We start from the raw sequence: 23855 nt of genomic DNA, 5'->3' as shown, positions 1-23855 counted from the left end.
CAAGAGTCTGAGGTGGGTGGAACATGGCTCATTAAGGAATCGAATGATATTGTTGATTCTGGAGCAGAGAGAGCGAAGGATTAAGTCAGTGGGTACAAGGTATATGGGGCCCTCTAATTTTTACCCAATGGAAAGCCATTGAAGGTACCTAAGCAGTCACTGACTAGGTCTCGTTTTATGTCAATACCGGGGATTGCCAAAAAAACGTACACACATTTTCAGAAATTTTATCTATGTATTACTTTTTGAAGTTGAATTGAATTACATACTAGCAATGTGTAGTATGACATTCACTCAAAAGATGGTGTTAATCAAATGAATGCTAGCGTCATTCACTGTATTACAATTTTAATACAATTTTTTTCTTTCTTAAAATGTATACTTTTTTTGGCACCCCCGATAGTCTTTGCTACAATGAGGAGAACAAATTCAGCATGGTGGAGAGAAAATGTGAATCAAGGTCATGAAGAAAAAAGGAGAAACACACCATCCTCTTTGGGAAGGTTGGCAGGAAAGTGAGAAAGAAAGGTTATGAAGCAGATAAATGAGAACAGGATGAAATGCAGATTTTAATTGTAAGCTGGAAGACTGCACATGTGTTTCTATGCAGATAGGTAAAAGGTCAATAGAAACAAGAAACTGAGGATAATAAAGAGAAGGTAATTGATTTTAAAAGATGCACTAAGATAGAAGTGGCCATGTATAGGATCTTGATCACAGGTGGAAAGAAACAACCCATGATAGTATGCCTCCTTCCAGGAGATAATCAAGCAGGAGGGCGAAGAAAATGGGTGCAGATAAGTATGCAGTGATATACCCTGAGTGTGCATGTGTGTGAGTGTAGCGGTGCCCTTGCCTACTGACAATTATTGTCTTTATAGAGCAGGAAGTAACATGATATTTCCAAAAAATGAGGGTGACAGTGAGTGGTTTGAATATACACATGATCTGAAATACAAATATATATTGTGGGATTAAGGACAATGAGGTTTTTACAACCCTGCTTGGCTTCAATTAATTTGATGTTTTTTAATAAAAAAATGACAGGAAATTAATACATGTATATGTTTGTGCACACATAAAATTAATTAAAATTATTCATTCTATATTGCACACATATACAAAATAGGTGTTTTCAAGATAAATATCGTTTTAATTGTGTAAAGGGCAGTGATGCTATACTAAAAATAATCTTGATAATTGAGTTCAAATTCTCATTCACTTTTTTCCCTGAATGTGTTTGTTTGTTTGGTTGTTTATTTAAGAGTTTTATTAAAATATAGCCAACACTCAATATTGTATTAGTTTCAGGTTTATACCATAGTTATTTAACATTTGTATACCTAAAACAGTGATCACCATGATAAGTCCAGCAACCATCTGACACTGTACCAGGCTATCACAATATTGACTATATCCCCTGTGTTGTACATTACATCCCGACGACTTACTTGTTTTATACCTGGAAATTTGAACTTCTTATTCCCCTTCACCTTTCCCCCATTTTTTAATTTTTTTTTTCAATTACAGGTGACATTCAGTATTATTTTATATTAATTTCAGGCGTATAACATAGTAGTTAGACATTCGTATAATTTATGAAGTGATTCCCCGACTAGTCTAGTACCCACCTGGCACAATGCATAGTTATGACTATATTATTGACTGTATTTCCTATACTTTACTTTACATCCCAGGGACTATTTTGTAATTATCAATTTGTGCTTTTTTCCCCCAACATTTTTTTATTACTTTCAGGTGTACAAAACAATGTAATAGTTAAACGTTTACAATTTATGTCCCTCACACAGCGATAACCCTCCTCCCCCCATCTACTACCCCTTTGACATCGCACACAGCCATTACATTTCCACTGCCTCTATTCCTAATGCTGTATTCCACTTCTTCTAACTATACACACACACACACACACACACACACACACATATATATGCGTATATATATATATGTAACTATATATTTAACTATATATATATATGTAACTATATATTTAACTATATATATATATATATATATATATATATATATATATATATATATATATATAAAATTGTAGTTGACATTCATTGTTGTTCAGCTTCAGGTGTACAGTGCAGTGATCAGGTATCTACATCATCCCTGGGGTGATCTCCCTAATGAAACAAGTGTCCATTGGATACCCTACAAAATTTGTACTTCTTAACCACTTCACTTCTTAACCACTTCACCTTTTTCACCCTACTCCCCAGCCCCCTCCCATCTATCACCCAAATAAGTCTAATACCCTTCTGACACCATACATAGTTACTGCTGTATTATCGACTCTATTCCTCAAGGTATATCCTACATCCCATGACTACTGTGTCACAACCAATTTGTACTCTTAAGCCCTTCCCCTTTTCTCACCCACACACCAAAAGCCACTCCCATCTGGCAACCACCAAAATGTTCTCTGTATCTATGAGTTTGTTTCTTTGTTTGTTTTGTTCTTCAGATTCCACATATAAGCAAGGTCACATTGCATCTGTCTTGCACTGTCTGATACTCCACTCAGCACAATACCCTCCAGGTCCATCCATGCTGCGCAGATGCCTGAATTCCTTTTTAATGCAGACTAGACTTCTGCTAAAATGCATTGATGATTGAATTTGTCTAATTTTTTGATTCTTCAGATTAAGATTATCAATCTCAGAGTTACTTCATCGCTATATGTTTTATGTGGTAAATGATAGCAACTTAAAAACTGAACTGTATGACTCAGTGGGTTTTAACCTTTAAGAGGTACTGATTCACATGGCAGGAAATGGATAAAAGTCCTTTAAAACCCGTTCCTCATTTCATCTCTAAAGCAGCTTACTTTAGCCAGCAAGGCGGAACAGCTAATCTTCCCAAAGATCAAAATCATCCGTGCTCCGTAAATCAGCTTGCAGGAGCGTCTGCACATCGCTGCCCGTATCATTCCTTCATCAGAAAATTGCCAAGTTAAATTTACCGGTCCATGGTATGGTACCTTGTAAATACACTTTGATAACTTTCATTCATTGTTTAATGGAGTCTGGCTGGGTGGAAAGGGGAAAACAGATAAGGATGCATGCAAGTGGATGCACTCTTTCTTCTGATAGAAACCTCTGGCGAGGGATGTGCTTCTTTTACAGCAGTCTTTCTTAGAATCTCTTTTTGTGGTCTCAATATCAATTTGTGTTCTCTTGAACAGTTGTTCCATTTTTTTTTTCTTTTAATTCAAGGCTCCAACGCTATTTGCTTTCCTGATTTTCGGCAATGTCCTTCGTAGTATAACTTTTCTTTTTCATGCCTATTTAAGTACATATACAATGCCTATTAAGTTAAGCCCCCCGCCCCCCAAAAATCTTTAACTTATCTTCAAATCATGAAGGGTAGTAGAAAACATAATATTTGCTGTCAGTTGAAGTATAAAATTTGGTCATGCGGTTTAAGTGTTCTATCACCTTATCTCAAGGCTTAAGCTTCAGTTTTCTTATTTAAGTACTTTATAAGGTGGTTATTAAAAATAAAATAAGCTGAAAATAGTGCTCTGAACTGTGTTTGGCTAATTAAAATAATGCCTCAATATCCACTTTTCTGTTTTTCTTCCTTTCTTCCTCTATTTACACCGAATTTTAATTATACTTTCCATACCATTCTATGTGGTGATTTTGCCGTCCTCCTTTATTCCATGTTAATCAATTTACACAAAGAATGAAGTATCCTCTGTACATTATATTACAGCACGTGTTGTTTTATTGCAGCCTCCTTCCCCTTCCTTCTTCTGTAAACTATTTTTTTTTTCAAAGTTCAAGTTTAATATTGTCTTTGTAGTGCAACATTTTCAGGTATATTTCAGTCACAAATATTTTTCTTTGGATTATCTGTTATGCTTCACATACCATAGAAGGCATTTCACCAATTTCTTACTATAGAAAATACAGCAATTCCTTATCTCTCTTTATTTTGCTAGGTCTGACAGAGGAGGAAGACCTTATTCTGAGTAACAAACTATGAGTGCACTAGGAATTCCCATGAATGTGTATCTCTGGGTGCTACAAATGTACCTATGCCCATAATACCGTGTTTCCCGAAAATAAGACATAGCCGGACCATCAGCTCTAATGCGCCTTTTGAAAGAAAAAAAAAAATATATATATATATATATATATATATACACACACACACATTATAATTTAGTGCACTAATTGGAAATTAATGATGTGTTGAAACATCCTCTTGAGTTAAGCTATACATATTTGTGTCTATTGGTAATTTTTCATATGTGTGGGTATATATAAATACACACACATATGTATATGTGCTTGCATTTAGTTATACATAATATGTAATATAATAAATATACTTTACGTATATGTTTCACTTGATCTTAGCCAAAAGGCCAAGAAGCGATACATATATGTTTGTATCTGTTATTTGAAGTAAAATTCATTTATTTCCCCAGTATTCAAATGACAGTAAGCAAACAGATAATATTTATTTGTATCAATGTCCTTGGAATTATACATATTGAGTTAAATTATACCCTTTTGCATAGACAAATTTATACTATGAATGCTTATACATATATTCCAGTCTCCACAGATTGTCATCCAGGAAAAGCCTCTGTCTGACAAGGACCACAAATCATGATGACATAATAAGAAAGCCAAGCTGAAGCAACATATTCAAATTCATGCCATTTTTCTTAAGATTTTGCAAAATGCCATCATTTAACATACGTGTCCTATTCAAGAAACAAAAATTAACAGTAATGTTAGTCACTATTCTAGGATTTGGCCTTTTTTTTTTTTTTGGCATGGCTAAAGTTACATTTTTCATATTCAAATATTGCTAGCCACTCCGTTATTGTCCTCTCATTCTTGCAATTGAAAACCTAGATGATGATGCAATATAGAAATCGAACCAAATATAGGTCAAAAGGAGTCTCTTCTTTTTATTTTTTAGGAAAGCAGAATTTTAGGACCTTCTTGAACTTCAAGAAGAATTGAATCATTGACCAATTTGGCTTAATGCTGTTTTCAGTATCCTTCTATTTACGATGGTTTTATAGTTCCAGAAAAGGAATATACTAGTATGATTTAATTAATAGTAGCAGTGATTAATGAGAAACAATTAAAAAGTCCCAAATATGTAGAGCTGGCTGGAAAATGATTGATGGGCAAGAAGATAACTATCTACAGTAATATTCAATGTGTTAATAGTCAAGAGGGGAAAGTATTACTTTATAAGCCAGAAAGAGCAATGATATGTAAAAGTAATTACTAGGAGTAATAGGATGAATTAAGAAACTAAAGTTTGAGATGAAAATCGGAGTCAACTCATTGACAGTGAATTGCGTTTAGGATCTTGAGCAGTTTCTAAGAAAGGAAGAGAAGCCCCACTGCCTGGGGAAGTTAAAATTACACCAGAATTAGAACTTCATGAAGGGACAGAGTGGATAAAGGATTTTGCATAAAAAGCATGTCAGTGTCTTAGTTCTGTGAATCTGTGAATTAAGGACATTATATAGATACTCAGAGTACTGGTAGCCAGAATTAATGAACTTAGAATTAATGAAGTTACCGGTTCATTTTCAATGTTGTCAACACTTGGATAGATGATGCATGAATGCATCTTTTAATAGTGAGAACATGATGTTTCGCTAAAAATATGTTCATCTTATTCATCAAATATGAATATTATGATAGGCTGTGTATGTGCTAATTAGATTTTAGGCAGTATACCATAGTACTGAAAGGCACTACCTATAGATTCTCCCTGCCAATCCCAAGGACACTGCTTCCAAGCTGGTTGCCTGTAGGCAAGTGTGTTAACTTTTTTGTGCCTTGATTTCCTCATTGGTAAATGGGAAACCATTATATCTCACAGCAGTGTTGTGATTAAATGAGTTAACATATGTTCATTGTTTTGGTCACACTTTGGTATTAACTATTCATATTTTTAAAATAATATAGAATTTTCCATCTTTCAAACGTAAACCATGTCAGAGCACTTTTCTCTACTCTCAACACAGCTATATTTGAGATTAAGGAGGAAATATTAATCACCCACCATATAGAAGGAATTATGCCAGATACCTGTAATATGAAGATGGATTAGATAACATTCTTTCTCTTAGGGAAAACTGTAGACATGAACCATTGTTATAATACAAGATGTCAAGTGCTAATAGTATAGGTTAAGTTACCATTAAGTAAATGGAAGAAGGTCATGGAAAACTTTGCCTGGGAGATTACTGTTAAGCATGCATGGAGCTGTGTAATCGAGATACTCACAAAAATAAATGTGAGTTAAGGGCTTTATGTCCAATTACATTGTCCTTCAAGTATGGAGATGACTGGCAAGCTATTTGGAACTTAAATATGAGGAAACATTGTCTTGAGGATTATATCAGCAAACCAAAATAGCTGTGGGTACTAAAAGAAAATGACAACCAGAACACTGAGTACAATAAACGTCAGGACCAGGGTGATGGATCAGAATATAAAGAATATATGTCCTAAAAATGTAGAAACATTTTCAGTTCTGTGAATCTGTGAATTCCTCTTATTATAAGAAATGAAGATTACAAATAAAATAACCTCATGGATTGCTTAATTAGTACTAGCTAGAAATCAAAGAATAGGTCAGAGCCAAAAATTCAAATATTAGATCTATAAGCATACTTAAAAGTGCAAAGATCAAAATAATGCTATTAATATATAAGGGAAGCAAGAAAAAATAGAAACACTTTTTAATCACTGCTTTATGGAAGGTACTAATACTTATTGTTAAAGGAAATACAGATTAAGTATATTACCTTAATTTGAAAGCTTTAAAGGTAGTCACCAGAACAAAAATATAAACCTTTTTAAATAGCAAAAGTAAAAGAACTTAAAAGAATAAGTAATACTTATTATTTATTCTTAAAAGAAAAGAATAAAAGAATAGCAAAATAAATAAAAAGGAAACTAAGAAATTAATGCCTACTAGAATCCAAATCAAAAGCATAAAAAGACAAGAGAGATTTTCTAATTCACAATGCATATACAAAAAGGGTAAATATTTATGTCGCACATTAGATAGCAACAACATTTACAAAATAATATACAGATATTTTAATACACAAATATTGCATTACACAAATGTATTAAAATATATACAAGGATCTATGCATAGAACCAAACAAGTAGAAGATTATATTATGCCTATTTCAGTCCATGACAAATAAAGTGTTATAAAAATTGGAATAATTCAACAACAATTTATAAGGAGGTTGATCTATATTAATCTCTGTATTCTGAAGATATATCTTTTATTTACAGTTCCATAGAACATTAGCAATATTAATATAGTATATATATGTATATATAGTTATATAGTTATATATGTGTATTTAATATATATATAGTTAATATAGCCTTCTAAAACTCTCTCCATTTTTTAATACCCAATAGCCAAAATAGTACAGACAAAATGCTCTCATTCAAAATGAAATATAACTAAAAATTAATGAAAACTACCAAGTAAATAAAACGATTTCCTCAACTTGGACACTTACCAACAATAATAACAGCAACCTTTTCTTCAATAACATGCAAATCAAAGAAAAAAATGCAAAACAAAATTATAGAGTTTTTAGACAAAAAATGATAATGAAAAGAATGTATGTGGAAATTATAGGATACTGAATAAGTACTTCTGAGAGTATATTCATAATCCTAAATATATTAAAGACAGGAAATAAAAGAATAAAATTAGATAAATTTATAAATATAACTAAAAGTACAAAGGAAGAATAAAAGCAGAGAAAATTAATAAAGACAAAAGGACATTAGAAATTAGAAATATAATTTATTAAATTTGAGTAACTTATTTTTTGGGGGGAAAAACAATACGATAAACAACAAAACAATAAAACAATAAAAATAAGCCTTAACGAATCTTATTAAGGAACATGGAAAGAATAATGAAAAGTAAATAGCTAGAAAAAAATGGAAAAAGGTATAATATATTTTCATAATTATACACAAGTAAATTTCACGTAATTTTTTGTAAAAGTTGCTAAAAAGCAACTTCAAAGAAATACAAGATACATATAAACTGGTTTTATATAAGAAAATGGGAAACGTAAAGGAACTACCTCTGCAAATACTTCAGAGTCAATGGTTCACTAAGGAAATTCTATCAAACCTTAAGGAGCAAATGATTACAATACTATTTAAACCTTCTAGCACACTACAAAGAAAGAAAACATTTCTCTGTGTTTGTATATGAAGCAAGTAAGTCTGTATTGGTTTCCTAGGGCTGCTGTAACAAATTACAACGAATCGGGTGGCTTAAAACAACATTATCTCACAGTTCTGAAGGCCAGAAGTTTGAAATCAAGTTAGGTATTGGCTAGGCTGCACTTTCTCCAAACATTCTAGGGGATAACCCATTCCTTGCTTCTTCCAGTTTCTGATAGCTCCACAGATTCCTTCGTTTGTGGCAACATCACTCCAAGCTCTGCAGAAATGTTCAAACTGGAATTGATAACCCAGACTTGTAGTTTTCCAAGAAGACAAATTTGGCATAGTTCTGAAATTTTGTTAAATGGGACAAACTATATTCCCATTATCAATCCCCCAACCCTACACCAAATACCTTGATAAGGCAACATTTCTGGGGTCAATAATGGTGAACAAATGATCAAGAGTGGAGACTATGTACCTATTCTTTCTAAGTGTTATCTTGTAGCTCTGAAAAGAAGCACTCTCCCTGATTTTTTTTTTTTTTTAACCTAAGTGCTTTGATCAGCTGTTCAATGTTATGATCATTGTCAGGATCCCGCCAGAAAGATTTAAAAGCATGGGGAGTTGGCATTGCTATATACAGTTGGACAGACTCTTTCTTACACACATGAACACTTTCTGATTCTACAACTACACTGATCATTTCATATTATGTCTCATGTTTATGAAATTATTTTCTATTTTTTTTTTGTTTAATTTTAAGGCTAAAAAAAGAATGTTGTGTCTTTTATAAACTCCCAGACAGACATTTCATGTTTTTGTTTTTTGTTGTACCTCAGTAACTTTGGTAAAAACTTGGTAATTTTTTTTTCCCCAAAATTTTCCCTCTATAATCCTCGGATAAAAATCAGGTATTAAATGAATAGCTTACATCATTTCTGGTATTCTGTATTTGATAAACTATTTTTAAGTTAAAAAAAAAAAGTCTACTGGTAACTAGGAAGGTGAAATCCACAGATAGAGTTCTAAATAGTTTCAAAAAAAAAGTCTACTGGTAACTAGGAAGGTGAAATCCACAGATAGAGTTCTAAATAGTTTCCCAGGAACAAAAGATTACTAGGAAATTATTGAAAGATTTATTTAAAAATGTGTGGATGACGAGTATTTGGACAGGTTTGCCAGGATTACAGTATTATGAAAATAATTATAATCCTAATCCAATCTCTATATTCTATTATAGTTGTAATACAAAACAAAGAATTAACATCCATTATGTTATATACATAATCCTGCAATCTCTAACAATAAATGGATATAATTTCCTTTTAGTTTTTCTATACCTATAATTCAGCACTGCCATATCATTTTCATAAGTGAGGTTGTTAAAATATTTCCATTCGCATTGATTTATCTGATTCTAAATTTCTGTCCCAACCTGAAATAATCCTGTCACTCCTTAGCGGCTCCAGATGTCCATCCATCTGCCAGTCCTGGCAAGCAATTCCCTCAAAATGATTGGCCCTGCCTTAATGTAGTTAAATATATGTTAGATAATCATAAACATGAAATTATGTGTCCACACAAACAGCCTGCTGCATGGCAGTAGGGAGGGTCCTGTTAAGACGAATGGCATCTAATTTACTGAGGGACCTGCTGAAAAATGAAAAAAATGATTCCTGTCATATTGGATGCACAGCTTGATAATAATACCTGATGGGGAAGAAGTGACCAAAATACCTCCACAAATGTCACTGAGAATTAGAAAGATATAAGAGCCTAGACTGCATAAGTGGAGATGTTTGTTTTAAAACCCTGTGTTATCATGAAAAAAAAGAATGTTAACATCCCTACTAAAGTAAACAAATCCTATCTTTTTGGCTTTAAGGTGTCAGATACTCAAGTTCAAAGAGAAGAACCTTAGTCATTATAAAGTCTACCAGATGCAGCAGGTTAACTCTAAAAAATTACATTGATATTAAATGAATAGTAAGCCTGTGAGAGAAGGCTGCTTTCCAAAAGCAACATACCTGGATTCTGACAATCCATGCTCTGAGCCAAGGGGGCCATATCCATCCACACAATTTCTAATAGGAAGAAAGTGTGTACCATTTCTAGGACAAGTTATTTAAATTTGGACGAGATTTCTTGGATTAGTCAAAGACAAATTCTCATTCATTAATACAAAGGAGAGAGGAGTCAAGGAAGGAAAAAGTGCAATCAATCTGTGAGTCCAACTAGGAGTTATCTGGCCTCCCAAACATGATGGATGCTAGTTACTTTCACAGTTAATTTCTACTTGAAATTCTCTCAGAAGGAAATGGCTCCCAATTGGTGGCTCATAAACTACAAAATCTATTAACACTTCTTTAAAATATGTAAATCTAACATACATAATTTTATTATATATATTATATACATAATCCTGCAATCTCTAACAATAATTATATGCATAATTAATAATAATTATATTATACACTAAGTATATTATAATTATATTATATACATAATTTATATATATATATATATATATATATATATATATATATATTCTATAAATGGTCCACTTTTGAGAATTTGAGTTTTTAAGATTTTTCAAAATTTATTTTGTCTTATAAAACTTGTAAAATATTGTAGTAGCCCAGTCTCATTCATATCCCCATGACCCAAGTATGTTCTTTGGTTCTAGGTTCTTAATATCTAGTTTGGAACTTAAACGGATTTTTTTGTTTTTAGTTTTTTGTTTTCTTCTATGCAATCACCATTTTCTGGAAAGGCCCCATTTTCCAAGGCCATTCCGAAGAGAGATGGGAAATAATCATGAGTAGGATTGTTCTTTCTATTTGTAAAGTCCCTTGAGGACACTCTGTCTAATCAAAATCTTTTTGTCCCTTAGTGTGAAGGAAAATATATAAGTTCCTCTATAGGGAACGATCATTCTCTGATCCAGCCAAGAATATAAAACTTCAAGATTGAGGCAAGTTAGTGCAAAACCAGTGGTTGAAATAAGTATGAAAAACTATCTCTTCTGCTTGTTCTCATAGACATAAATAAGGAAGACCAGCATCAGTGGATACTTCACCAGGCTCAAATTAAAAGGCAGGTCTCTGGATCACCTGCGCGAACATCAGCATGGACAGTTTTGACATGGAGCTCAATTTTCTAACCTTATACAACTGAGCTCATTCTTGGTCACAGAGCCTATTAAGTGTATCATATTTAACATTTTCCAAACATTCTTATCTCAAAATGTACTTCCTCTTGGAAACATCACCTAGCTGCTTGAATGCATGTAGGTTTGTATCCTTATTATTAATTCCCATAATACACAGCTTTATGGCACTAAATATACACCATGTACAAGTCTCTTTGCTATTTTATATCTTATATTAGACCATGTATTCCATGGGATAAATTACCACACTGGTCCTATTTGTTACTATATGCTAAATCCAAACAAAAAGACTATTAATTTAAAAAGCAAAGTTAATTACACCACAATATAATAAATCAGAAAATAATACAAATACATGAAATGCTACTACCAGCAAAACAGAAGATAAATAATACAACTAAAACAACAAATGTGAAATTCAGAAGTCTGTATAATTTTTTGCTAAAATTCCAAGGAAATATCCACTGAATTGAAAACTTAAAAAATTATGAGGTTTTTAAATATGATACAAAGTTGAAAACGAGCTAGGTAAAAACAAGATGATGATAGAGAAAAATCAGTGATATGAGATAAATTGTTTAAATGCAAAATAAATAAATAAACCTACCTTATTTTTTTAAATTTAACTAATTAGTAGCAATTATTTTTAAGATTAATAGTGCAGGTTGACAAGGAGATGAAAAGAGTTTCTACAGGAGAGTAAGAATGAGACTCTCTAAAAAGCAGTATTTGATTACCTATGGGGAAAATCATTTTGTACCTAGTTATCATCATATTTATGACTGTGAAAAAATCAAAATTGATTCAAACTTGAGTTTCCATAATTTCTGCTTTAGCTAGTATGAAGAAAAACTCCATCGTTTGTTTTTAAAAGAAAATGTATTGCCTGTCTATTCATATTTGCTTGTTTCAAAAATGGGGAAAAAATGCTTGTTTGAAAGTGATGGCAGTCATAATGTTGGAAATTTTGTTTTTCCCCACAGCCACTGAACTATGAGAAAAAGAAGTCCTATACCCTCAACATAGAAGGAGCAAATACACATCTTGATTTTCGCTTTTCTCACTTGGGTCCTTTTAAAGATGCCACTATGCTGAAGATCATTGTTGGAGATGTAGATGAACCTCCACTGTTTTCCATGCCTTCCTATATCATGGAAGTCTATGAAAATGCCAAAATCGGAACCGTGGTTGGCACCGTTTTGGCACAAGATCCCGACAGTGCTAACAGCATAGTAAGGTATGGTATTCTTCAATCTTCTCTACATGTCAAGATAGTGGTTGCCTCACCATTATTTACAATTTATAACAAAAATGCTTAAACTATTTTATTTTTGTCTATTTTTCTATTAATATAATGAAATTATAATATTAACTGATCCTTTAATCAAGTGATGTAACAGATGGGTTTCTGTCAAATTAAGAATATATATTGCATTGATGCAGAAGTAATTGCAGTTAAAAAGGTTAAAAATAATTGCAAAAACTTCAATTAAATTTTGCACCAACCTAATACATATATATATGTATATATACATATACATATATATATGTATATAATCTCCATGAATATATCGTTGACCACACAGATTAGTTTTTCCCATTTGACTTAAGAGATGTTAGAGTAATTGACTGGGAAAATATTGTAGGAATATTTAATCACAAACTAGAGAATCTTTGGTCCCTTAGTGATAGCGACAAAATGCTTATCTCTGATTCCTCCTGTGTGACTTTAGGAAATCATCTACCCTTATTTGTAAAATAAGAAAAGTACTATCTATCTCTCAGTTCCTGTGAGAGACGATAAAGCATTGTGGAAAAACTGCTCTAGAAGTGGTCTGCACCTAGTAATCACTCAGCAAATGTTAATTAGTCTGAGGCTGCCTGGAGCACTGAGTTACAGACTGGATTCTGAAGATAGGAAGACCAGTGTGGGAATTCCGGAGTCGTCACTTACTAACTGTGTGATCTTGCACAGTCATGCAACCTTGGAATTTAAATGCCAAATATATGAACAAGGAATAATGATGTTGTACAACTATGTTGATCGAATTAAATTTGGTTGATAAAACTGCTTAGCACCCACGTACCCACTCCCAGCAGAAGTGGCAGCTTGAAGCCCAGTGGAGAGATCAACTTGAAAATAAATATGCATCCTTTAATAAGCGTGACAAAATATGATGAAGGTGTGCATGATAAAAGGACGCCCAGTATCTTCTAGAAGGAATGAGTTGAGGAAGATGGAATTGAGGCTCCAAACCCAGGTTCAGGATTCGACAAGTGAAGGATAGAGAAAGGAACTGTAGTTTTTTGTGCATTTGAGGAGCTTAGGTTACCTGTGTGAGAATGACAAGTATTAAGGTTGTACAGAGAAGCTGAACAGAGAGCACGAAAAGGTTTGCACTGACATCTTTGAAATTTATCCTGCTAACAATGTTAAGGAGAGAGAGAAGAAAGAGGAGACATGCATGGGGCAATTATAATCAAAGCAATGATTTGCATTTCAAAATAAATAATAATGAATTGTCAAAGTGCTATGAAGAGAGACATATGTGTGCCAAAAAGATAGACCAAAGAAGGACAAATTGAGGTCAGGGACAGACTTCTTTCAGTGTTGCGCTATGTATCTCAACATACATGAAATCATCCATTCCGCATAAAACAGAGGGTCTCACCCAAAGACAAAACCCTTGCCACCAGTGGACATTTGACAATGTCTGTAGACACATTTGGTTTTCACAAATGGAGAAGGAATGCCAGCTACCATCGCCTAGCAGTGGAAGACTCAGATACAGCTCACAACAAAGAATTCTCTTGTCTAAAATATCAAGAGTGCTGAGGTTAAGAAAGTCTTATACAGAATAAACCAAACTGGATAGGACATAGACAAAACTAGAGAGCTAATTATACTCATTGAAATAAATTGTTTTGGGTTTTTTATTATTGGGGTGACACTGGTTAATAAAATTATATAGGTTTCAAGTGTATAATCCTGTAATACATCATCTGCATATTGCATTATGTTCACCACTCAGTCAGATCTCCTTCCCTCACCATATGTTTAACCCTCTTTACCCTCTTCTACCATCCTTTTCCTGGCTTTCCTTCTGCTAATCACTATACTGTTGTCTGTGTCAATGAGATTTTGTTTGTCTTGTTTGTTTGTTGCTTTCAGTTTCATATTCCACACCTAAATATAAGACCTGAAACAAGGGAATACATAGAAGAAATTTTGAAAAGATATTTTTAGGAAATGCAAACCAGTATATGGGTTTCACATACTTGTGTAGTCATGTAAACATTTCAACCTATAAATTTTATTTAATAAAGGAAATTATTTACATAGAATTAATTGTCCCATGATATTAATTACCTCAGTATTTGCTCCATATTATTGGGAGCATTAATTGAACACCCTTTATGTTAAATACATTCTCCCAGTTGTTGCAATGCAAAGATGATTGGTATATTGTCATCTCCAAATGTTAATATTGAGAAGCACAGATCCATTAGCATATGCATTATTCTTTCCTCTTTGTTTTGATTAGACTACTCAAATGAATCCTTCTAAAGCTACCTTAAAATAATTTGACTCCATAGCTGCTGTTTCTGGGTATAATTTAAATAATATTTATTCTTGATTTCAATAAAAATATGTCATTCACATGGGCCTCTAGGTGCAAACAGTGAATAAGAAACAGAAAATGTTAACAAACATAAAAGCAAGCCTTATACTTCCACCTTTCTCAGGGACTAATCATTTGTACTAATTAAGGAAAAGCACTTTGAAAAGAGATACCTTGCAAAGTGCCTTGAAATGCAATTAACTCCAAGTCTGTGGAATTGATAATGAAAAGGAGTTGGAGTCTTACAGACATTTGTGAAGAGCTTCCTGACTTCAGTCTTTTGTATTTCAATTTTCTAAATGATTAGTAAGACTCTTCAGATTTCTAAGAGCATATCAAGTCTAGCTTTTGTCTCTTTCAACTCAAAACAAGACTGTGCAATTTGCAGCAATATAATCACCACCTTTTTAAAAAGTAAAATCAGAACCAGGTTATTTACCAGCAGCGAAGAAACCCTTGATTCAAATAGGCTCAGCTCACTTGCTGTTAAACTGCGAATAGAATTTGGGAATTTCCTGAGTAGCTACTGAGAGGTAAGCATCCTTATGTTGAACATGGGAAGCTAAAGAGCTCTTTGGAAATGTGATCTTATGCCATGTGACTCTAAAAAATAGTGACCATTCATGGCTTGCTATCTGTGGGCAAAGGGCTTTATATAGCACAGCCAAAACATTTTTAATAACCTTAGGAGTCTATATTATCATTCCCATTCTACAGGTGAAGAAACTAAGGCTCAGAAAGTTAAGTAATTTGGCCAACTTTATATAGTGATAAAGTGGCAGATCCATAATTTGAATCCAGTTTTGCTTTATTCCAAAAACCCTGTTTGTTTGTCGTTTGTTTTTAAAGCCACAATACCCTGCTTCTTATGTACTTTAACGACTATTTCTACTACTAAATCATATGCAATTGCATTTATAGAAGTCAAGTATCACAAAGTAGGAAACCAATGGATGTTTTACATGGTCAGAAAAACACTGATTAATGCCAGTACCTGGGGGCTACAATCTGTGTGGATGATTTCATAAACTGGAAAAAAGAGATGATGAAAAGTGTCAAGAATTATTTTACAGTATACTCCTACATAGGGTAATGTACACTACTGCTAACACGTACACTACTATACTTCTTTCCACTCTAGATTTATCTACATATTTACTTATTGTTAATTTTCATGCTTTCTTTGTATAATAACTTTAAAGGAATCAGAAGGAAATAAATATTGTGCTTTATTGTTTCAAAGGCTCATGTGGACACTATTTAGGAAGCAGCCACCCATTTATATGCTAACGTAAGAAATAAAATAAATTGTGATCAGATTTGGAAATATTTTCCAAATTAAAAAATATTTCTAAAACACAAAATATCTATCTATATATCTATTTATCTATGTATATATTTTTAAAGAATAGTTATAGAAAATTAGAAATGTTTACTCAGCGTATTTTAAGTTTAATTGTAGCCTCAGTGAACAAATGCCCCTGTATACTCAGTGAATCCTTACTGGTGTGTCTGTTTTTCTTATGAATCTCTGAAATTTTCACCTAGCTCATGATGAGATGGCAGTTAGAAATACCGCATTAATTTTGAATGTTATAACAGCAAAAAATAAGAGATGTTTCAAAATAAAAACAAGGTAATATACCATATCCGAAAAGGTGAATATAAAACGTTGATTAAGAAGGTATAGAGACCACAGGATGGCCACGGGGTTTGAAAATTAATCTGGGGAACCTAATTTAGCGGTTACCAGAGGGTAAAGGGGTTGGGGGTGGGAGATGAGGGTAAGGGGATCAAATATACGGTGATGGAAGGAGAACTGACTCTGGGTGGTGAACACACAATGTAATTTATAGATGATGTGATATAGAATTGCACACCTGAAATCTATGTAATTTTAATAACAATTGTCACCCCAATAAATTAAAAAAAAAAAAAAGTAAAGTCAAAAAAAAAAAGAAGGTATAGAGAAGGAGGGAGGAGGTGATAGATGAGGGTAAAAGGGATCAAATATATGGAGATGGAAGGAGAAGTGACTCTGGGTGGTGAACACACAGTGTGATATATAGATGATGTATTACAGAATTGTACACTTGAAACCTATGTAACCTTACTAACCATTGTCACCCCAATAAATTTAATTAAAAAAAAAGTGTGAATGCAGGATTCAAAATTTCTAAAAGAAAGGCAAAGAATAACCAGAAACTGTTTCAAAATATATTCATGTTAAAGAAAGCACCTGATATATATTGAGTTGTAGTCTGTAAACCAGATTTACTTAAAAACATTAAGCGTATTTAATATCAAGAATATCATAAATGACCCTTAATGGCAAGCTTTAATGTACTCTCATTAAAACTGTCATTGTCTTCTGATACAAAGGAAACAACCTAAGGATATTTAATGCAAATCAGGTAGAGATAGAAAGAAAGCAGGCTTCTACTTAAAACCAGAAATCTTTGTCTATAACCTGTGTTTTGTAATTGTGTAGCATTCCATGTAGACAAGTTAGCATATTTAGATTGACTAAGAACATTACTGCTAAATGTCATGTGACTGTCACATTTGAGAATGTAAAGGGACCTAAATATGACTGAGCCAACCCTATTCCTACATAGATGAAAATTCCTGTAAACTAAGAAGGCTGAATGACTGACTCCAAATCATACAGCTAACTAATAATAGAGATTATATATGTGGTCACTTTTACCATGCTCAAATAAAGATATAAAGACTCCTAAATTTTTACCCCCATTTTTTGGCACTAATTTCTCTAACAGCCTAACATTTGGTGGTAACCACCCCAAATCACAGTCCTGAACCGAAGAGGAGAATCTGTTTCTGGGCAGGCACGAGTAACTCATCTAACCCTGGAATGAATACCTACACCCTGGCTTAGTGATGCTAACTCTGCTGATTGGAGACTAAACATCTTTATAGCTTTCATGGGAATATTTCAAAGAAATAAAAAGTGTTTAACATGGTTTTATAGCATTACTAGGACATAGGATTGTTGGAATTTATAATATTTTAGTAACTTAGAGGCATAAATAACAGAGGGAAACAGAATTTCTTGTCCAGGGGTTTTACTTCTTTTGATACTTTAAGTTTCATTGGATCAAGGTTTTGGTTCAGAAAATTAAAAAGCTTTCCAAAATATCTATGCTGCATGTGTTGTCCATTCTATGAAACACACTACACTGTTTTTTAAAAGACAAGATCCTCATATTTATTTTTCAAAGATTATTTTCTGGATGCATGACTTGTGGGATAAATTGCATCCCCAAAGTAAACAAAGGGAACCTTTAATTTTTTTAATGAACCTGAGCTAAACTGCACATATGACTTTTAGTTAAAGACAAGGCCAAGCTGCTGGACTATTCCACAGCGTATATATTTATTAAACTTGATCTCAACTATTGGTCATAGTTAAGTTTACAGAAACAGCTGTTTGAGAGGCAAAATCTCAATTAAATGAGCTTTACCACTCACATTCTGGATCTTCAAGTATCTAATGTGTGACAACTGAAAGAAATCTCCTATACTTTAAGCCAACTGATGTTTCTTCAAATAAGTCACTGTAAAAATGGTTTTCTACTTCATAAGTTTTCAATTAATTTCTTATGGTGAAATGGACAAACTATAATGAAAATAGTAAGTGACTCTCAAGACTGAAATTTTGTTATTGAAATGAGGAAGAATTCATCCAGTGCATTTTAACATGACTAACAATTATTTTAAGTCTATGCCTTCATAAAGGGAAATGCAAAACCGAATGGTGAACTGGGTAATTTGTTTAAAGTAGCTTCCCTTGAAGAAAATACTAAATAAATGTACCCATTATTCACAGTGACTGTATGCTACTGCCACAACTTGTCTGCCTGTTTGTTGGCCCATGAATTCTAATATGAATAGTGAATTTTGTATATTCTTTCAATATAATGCATATTCTTTTCACTTTTCTCATTGTATTAATGTAAACATATTTACTTTCTGAGCATCAATCATATTAGTTTGCAAATACTTTCTCTTCTTTTTCTTTTTGGCAACCTTGTTTTCCTAACTAAATCATACATCCAAGTAAGTCACAGGCCTTGCCATTTTTCTTTTTTTAATATGTATTGACCCTTCTACTCCAAATAAATATTTTTGAATGAATGTATTAAGCCTCAAATATTGTCTCCTTTTTCAAAAATGAGCTTATAAATATTACTTAATAAACCTAGATTATATTTTAATCTCTTGCACTAACTAGCTCCTTGATATTGGGTAAATTTCTCTATCACTCTGTGCCTCAGTTTCCTTCTTTGTAAAAAGGGGCTATTAATGGTAATTATCTCTTGCAGTTCTTTTGAGTATATAATGAACTACTATTTAGAAAACATTTAAAACATTTAAAGTAGTACAATGTAAATCTGCCATAAACATTAGCATTTATTATCTCTTACTACATTGCTTTTGTAAATAACTCATATATGTTTATAAACGTTTCCTCCCAGTCTCACAATAACATTCCTATGTAGTAGGAAAGTAGAATTTGAAGAATATCTTTAAACATTTTGAACAGTTATATATACTGAGTTTACACTGGTTTATTTTTTTTTATCAATGGACTAGAATATAAAATAAAAAAAATTCTCAAAATTTGAATTTTTCAGGTTTTATCATTAATCCCAATTAGGACCTATATCAAATGGTTGCTTGATATTATACTTGCTGATATCCTCAAAATATTAAATTAACATTAGCATTTTCAAAACAATTCTAAATATATTAATGTATAAGTTCATAAAGTATTAAGACGTTCTGTTTAGTTTTTGAAGGTTTGTAAAAGGAAATAAATAAATTTTATTGTGAAAATTATTTGAAAAGTTACCTACTGAGAGAATATTTTCATGGTTTTTTGTTTGTTTGATAAACAGTTTGTGGAGCCATGTCACTCCTTAATTTTAAATTGTTAGCATTGAATGATTTGATATTCAATCTGCTAATAATACTTCTGAACAGTTTCTTTCTTCTCACATTTCTGTCTTCCATTTTTAAAATTTTTTCCTCCCTATGGCTAGGCAAAAATCCAAATGTAGTTAAGCATAACTATTTAGTTCTACTTGAGTTGAAATTCAATTACAATTCAATGAATAAGACTCTTTGGATCCAAGCATACCCGATATCTAGCCCTTATTTTGTAGCTTTCCAGAGTTACATTACACAGAAAACTAAGAATTAAATATATGAGTCTGAGGACACATGCCTAGACCTTTTTAAATTATGCTTACCATTTTTTAAAATTATGTAAATATAGGTTTTATTTTTCGAATTCAAATAAAATTTACATTTCTAAAACTATTCAGTCACTAATAGTAGCACTTCCATTAGAAAGCTCTGTGTAAAATGTCTAAAAGAGAGGGCATTGCTCTGATAAAGAGAATACACATTTTCAGATTCTTAGTTTAGCTTACAAACAGAAGAAACCCCCATTTTCTTTCAGACTGACAGTTCTGAAGTGTTCAGATTTCTAACATGGTGCATATTTCATAGGGGTGCATCGACAGCAATGTACTCTAGGCTTTGCTGGTTGTTTCTGCGGGAACTTTTGCGTTTGAATAGCAAGTTTCAACTTTAGGTCCAACTTTCAATACAGAAACCATTGTTATCTAGAGTACCCACCAATTGGAAAGTTTCTTGAAGGCAGGTTAATGATAACTGATCTTAGATAAAATAATAACCAGATTGCCAACTGATTACATTTTAAAGGATGTTATCCTTTCCATGTAACAAAACTTCTTCCATCTCACAGTTCAGCCTTCCACATTAGGCCTCTCTGAGTTAGGGACATTAGGAGAAATTTTTGTGATATGAACTCAAGTCAAAGAAAATAAATCAGTTTCAGTGCACCATGGCCTAATGCTTTGAAAAGCCCAATGGCGTATCTTTCCCACTATTCTGTAGTGTCTGAATCTAGTGACTCTTCTCTGAATCATATTTGCTTTATACCTGTACTTCTTGTTTAAATTGCTTTTTCATGTTGAACTTCCTTCAATTAACATGTAGGTATTATTAGAAAAATCAATGCACAAAAGTCAATTCCTTATTTTGATCACATAGTTAAGTGCTATATCCCATCCCTTTTTAGGTGTTATTTTCACTAAATGAACTCCTAGACTTTGGGGGATGCTCTGTAGTCTCAATTTGCATGGTAATATTAATGTATTCTGCCATGTCTGGGCATGTGTATCCACAGGTTTTATAAAGCTCCATACCTTGACGATATGTTCTACATATCTTGTTAACATGTCGTGCTTATGAGAGGCATGGGGTTGTATTTCAATTATACTTGTAGTCTATTCCAGAAAGTAGGATGAATTTTATAATATTCCCAGCACCACAATTAATCATTCTATATAGTTACCCAACTTCTGAGATTTCCCTCATGCTAATATGGAAGTGTCTCTGTTGCTTTCGATGGAAATCCTTATATCTGTGCTCTGGAACCCAATTCTACTCAACCTTTGCATGAATTTTGCCTTTTTAGATATTTCACTTTTTCAAAATGGCCATTCCCTTCAAGAAAGACAGTGCTTTATATTTCCCTTATTAGGAAAAAATAATTTGTTGAACCCACTTCTCTGATGACATAAAGCACCATTTTTCTGATCTCTATGTCAGGTAGTGATATCCAACAAAGTGTCATGACGCATGCGTTTCATATACTCACATGCAATATACTCTTGAATAGACAGTAATAAAACCATGTTTTCATATTTTATTAAAACTGCTCTTTTCAGTTTTCCTCCAACCTTGGGTTGTTCCTTTCATTTTGCTAGCACCTTCTTTTATATACAGCTGTGGCTGTAGACTCAAAAGTTTGGATGCCATACTGCTTGATCTTTCAGTTCCTTTCCTCTTAAGCTTGTCTCCCAAATTAGATTATACTGTCCCCATTACCTTAAATTTAGACTACTATATCTCAAAGTTATATTTCCTATTCAAAAAGCACACTTGAACTACACACCCATATCCAATTCTCTGCTTTATGATTACACATGCTTATCTAATTGACATCTAAGGAATAATATGTCCAAATGATTGATTTCTCCCAAATTGTTTTTCTCCCAGAGTGCTTTTTCCTTAAGTCTTTATCAATTATATGGTAGACCAAACAAACACACAAAACACACAAATGGAGTCGTTGGTAATTTTTCCCGTTTATTAATACCATTTCAACAAAAATTTCTATAGGTGGTATCTGCTATATAGCATTGTTTTATATACTTGTTTTCATGCCTTTCTTTTTTCCACCTTGATGCAAGATGACTTAATTTCTTTTCTGAATTGTTTTTAAATTTCTACAATCCAAGATTTAAAGTAGTCACCGTGATTTTTCCAGAAGGTAAATTTTTAAAAATTGTTCCCATTCCTTTGTTTAAAAAAGTAAATCCTCTTTATCCTGTGCTACAGGACCCCCTTATCCTACCTCGGACCATCTACTTCATTCATTCTGTGTGCCACGTTAAAACATACATTTGTTTTCAAGACAAATCAGGCTTCATCTTTAATTAGAACCTTTGCACTTTGATTTTTTACATTTAAATTCATCCCTGGCACTTTTCATGTAATAATTCTCTCTCTCTCTTTTTTTTTAATTCACGTCTATATATTATAGTTAAAAATGTTACTAAAGTTGAGACTAACAAAAAGGGAAGAAGTATTAGAGATTTAAGGGGAAAACAGTTCTCTCCTTAAATAGTTCTAGAAATGGTTTTGAATATTTGTAGAACATACGATTATTTATTATTTATTAATATTTACATTAATTAACTGTTGCTGGATAATGTAAAAGCCCCAAACTCAGGGATAGAGAAAGAAGTGACTTAGAACGATAGTGCATACAACTGTGAGTCAGCTGAGGGTCTGCTGAACTACACTGGCTTTTGTGTATTGGCTCTGCTTGTCTCCAGTGCATTCAATCGTGCATCTGCTTACTTACTAGGTAACTCTAGGCTGAAGAACCTGAGCTGGGACAACTCTGCCAATGTCTCTCATCTTCTTTCTTCATGGGTTAGCTCTAGCATGTACTTCTTAAGGCAGTGGCAAAACATTAGAGGGAAAAATACCAAGTCTAATGAAACGTAGGCCCAAATGTGGCATAGGACACCCTTACTTTCGGCTTATTCTATTGCCAAAGAAAGCTAGAGGCCAAATCTGATATGGGAGAGCCCTACCAAATTGCATGCATTACAGAGGGAAGAAGATTCATGGCCAGTAATGCAATCTATCACCCATTTATTTCATTTCTCATGCTTTGACTAAAAATGGGATTTAGGTTCTGGAAATATACTGTATTGTGCCATGTATAATGTGCTCCTGTGTATAAGTATAATGTGTACCCATGTTTTTGGCCCACACTTTCAGGGGAAAAAATCTCGTTTTAATTTTTTAATTCAAATTTTTATTTCTTTACATTTAGGTACTTTATTGTATTATAAAGGAATTTTAGCATTTATTTTTTAACATATTATGGTACAAGAAATTTTATGCAACAAATAATTACAAAACACAAGAACAGATACAAGGTACAAGAAATTGTATGTACCAGTAACAAATTTACGATATTTATGCGTCATAGAAAGCCAAGTACTGTTCGTCGTTGCAAGTTCATAGTACGTCCAGTATAACTATTATCATATTCCAGGGTATTATTTTGCATATGAATATCATTAGTGATTTCTAGAGTTACATTTTTAACTGATAAGCATAAATAAAATAATTAAAAACATTTATATAGATATGGAATTAGTACTACCCATGTATAATGCACAT

The 23855-nt window shown here is 32.7% G+C and overlaps 1 protein-coding gene and 1 pseudogene across 4 annotated transcripts in view; one reads left to right on the top strand and one right to left on the bottom strand.

The window, feature by feature from the left end:
- Nucleotides 1-23855, top strand: part of CDH18 (cadherin 18) — a 409123-nt gene that overhangs the window by 330630 nt on the left and 54638 nt on the right. For all 4 annotated transcript variants that reach the window (XM_033111188.1, XM_033111190.1, XM_033111192.1 and 1 more), the window contains one exon: nt 12396-12649. In XM_033111188.1, coding sequence (XP_032967079.1) covers nt 12396-12649 — 254 coding nt within the window. The remainder of the gene's footprint in view (nt 1-12395; nt 12650-23855) is intronic.
- LOC117025390 (uncharacterized) lies at nt 4281-4417 on the bottom strand (annotated as a pseudogene).

Source organism: Rhinolophus ferrumequinum, chromosome 7 (assembly GCF_004115265.2).
Source record: "Rhinolophus ferrumequinum isolate MPI-CBG mRhiFer1 chromosome 7, mRhiFer1_v1.p, whole genome shotgun sequence".
NCBI classification, from domain to species: Eukaryota; Metazoa; Chordata; class Mammalia; order Chiroptera; family Rhinolophidae; genus Rhinolophus; species Rhinolophus ferrumequinum.
Note: the sequence above shows the minus strand (reverse complement) of the source record. Positions and strands in the feature narration are given on the sequence as shown.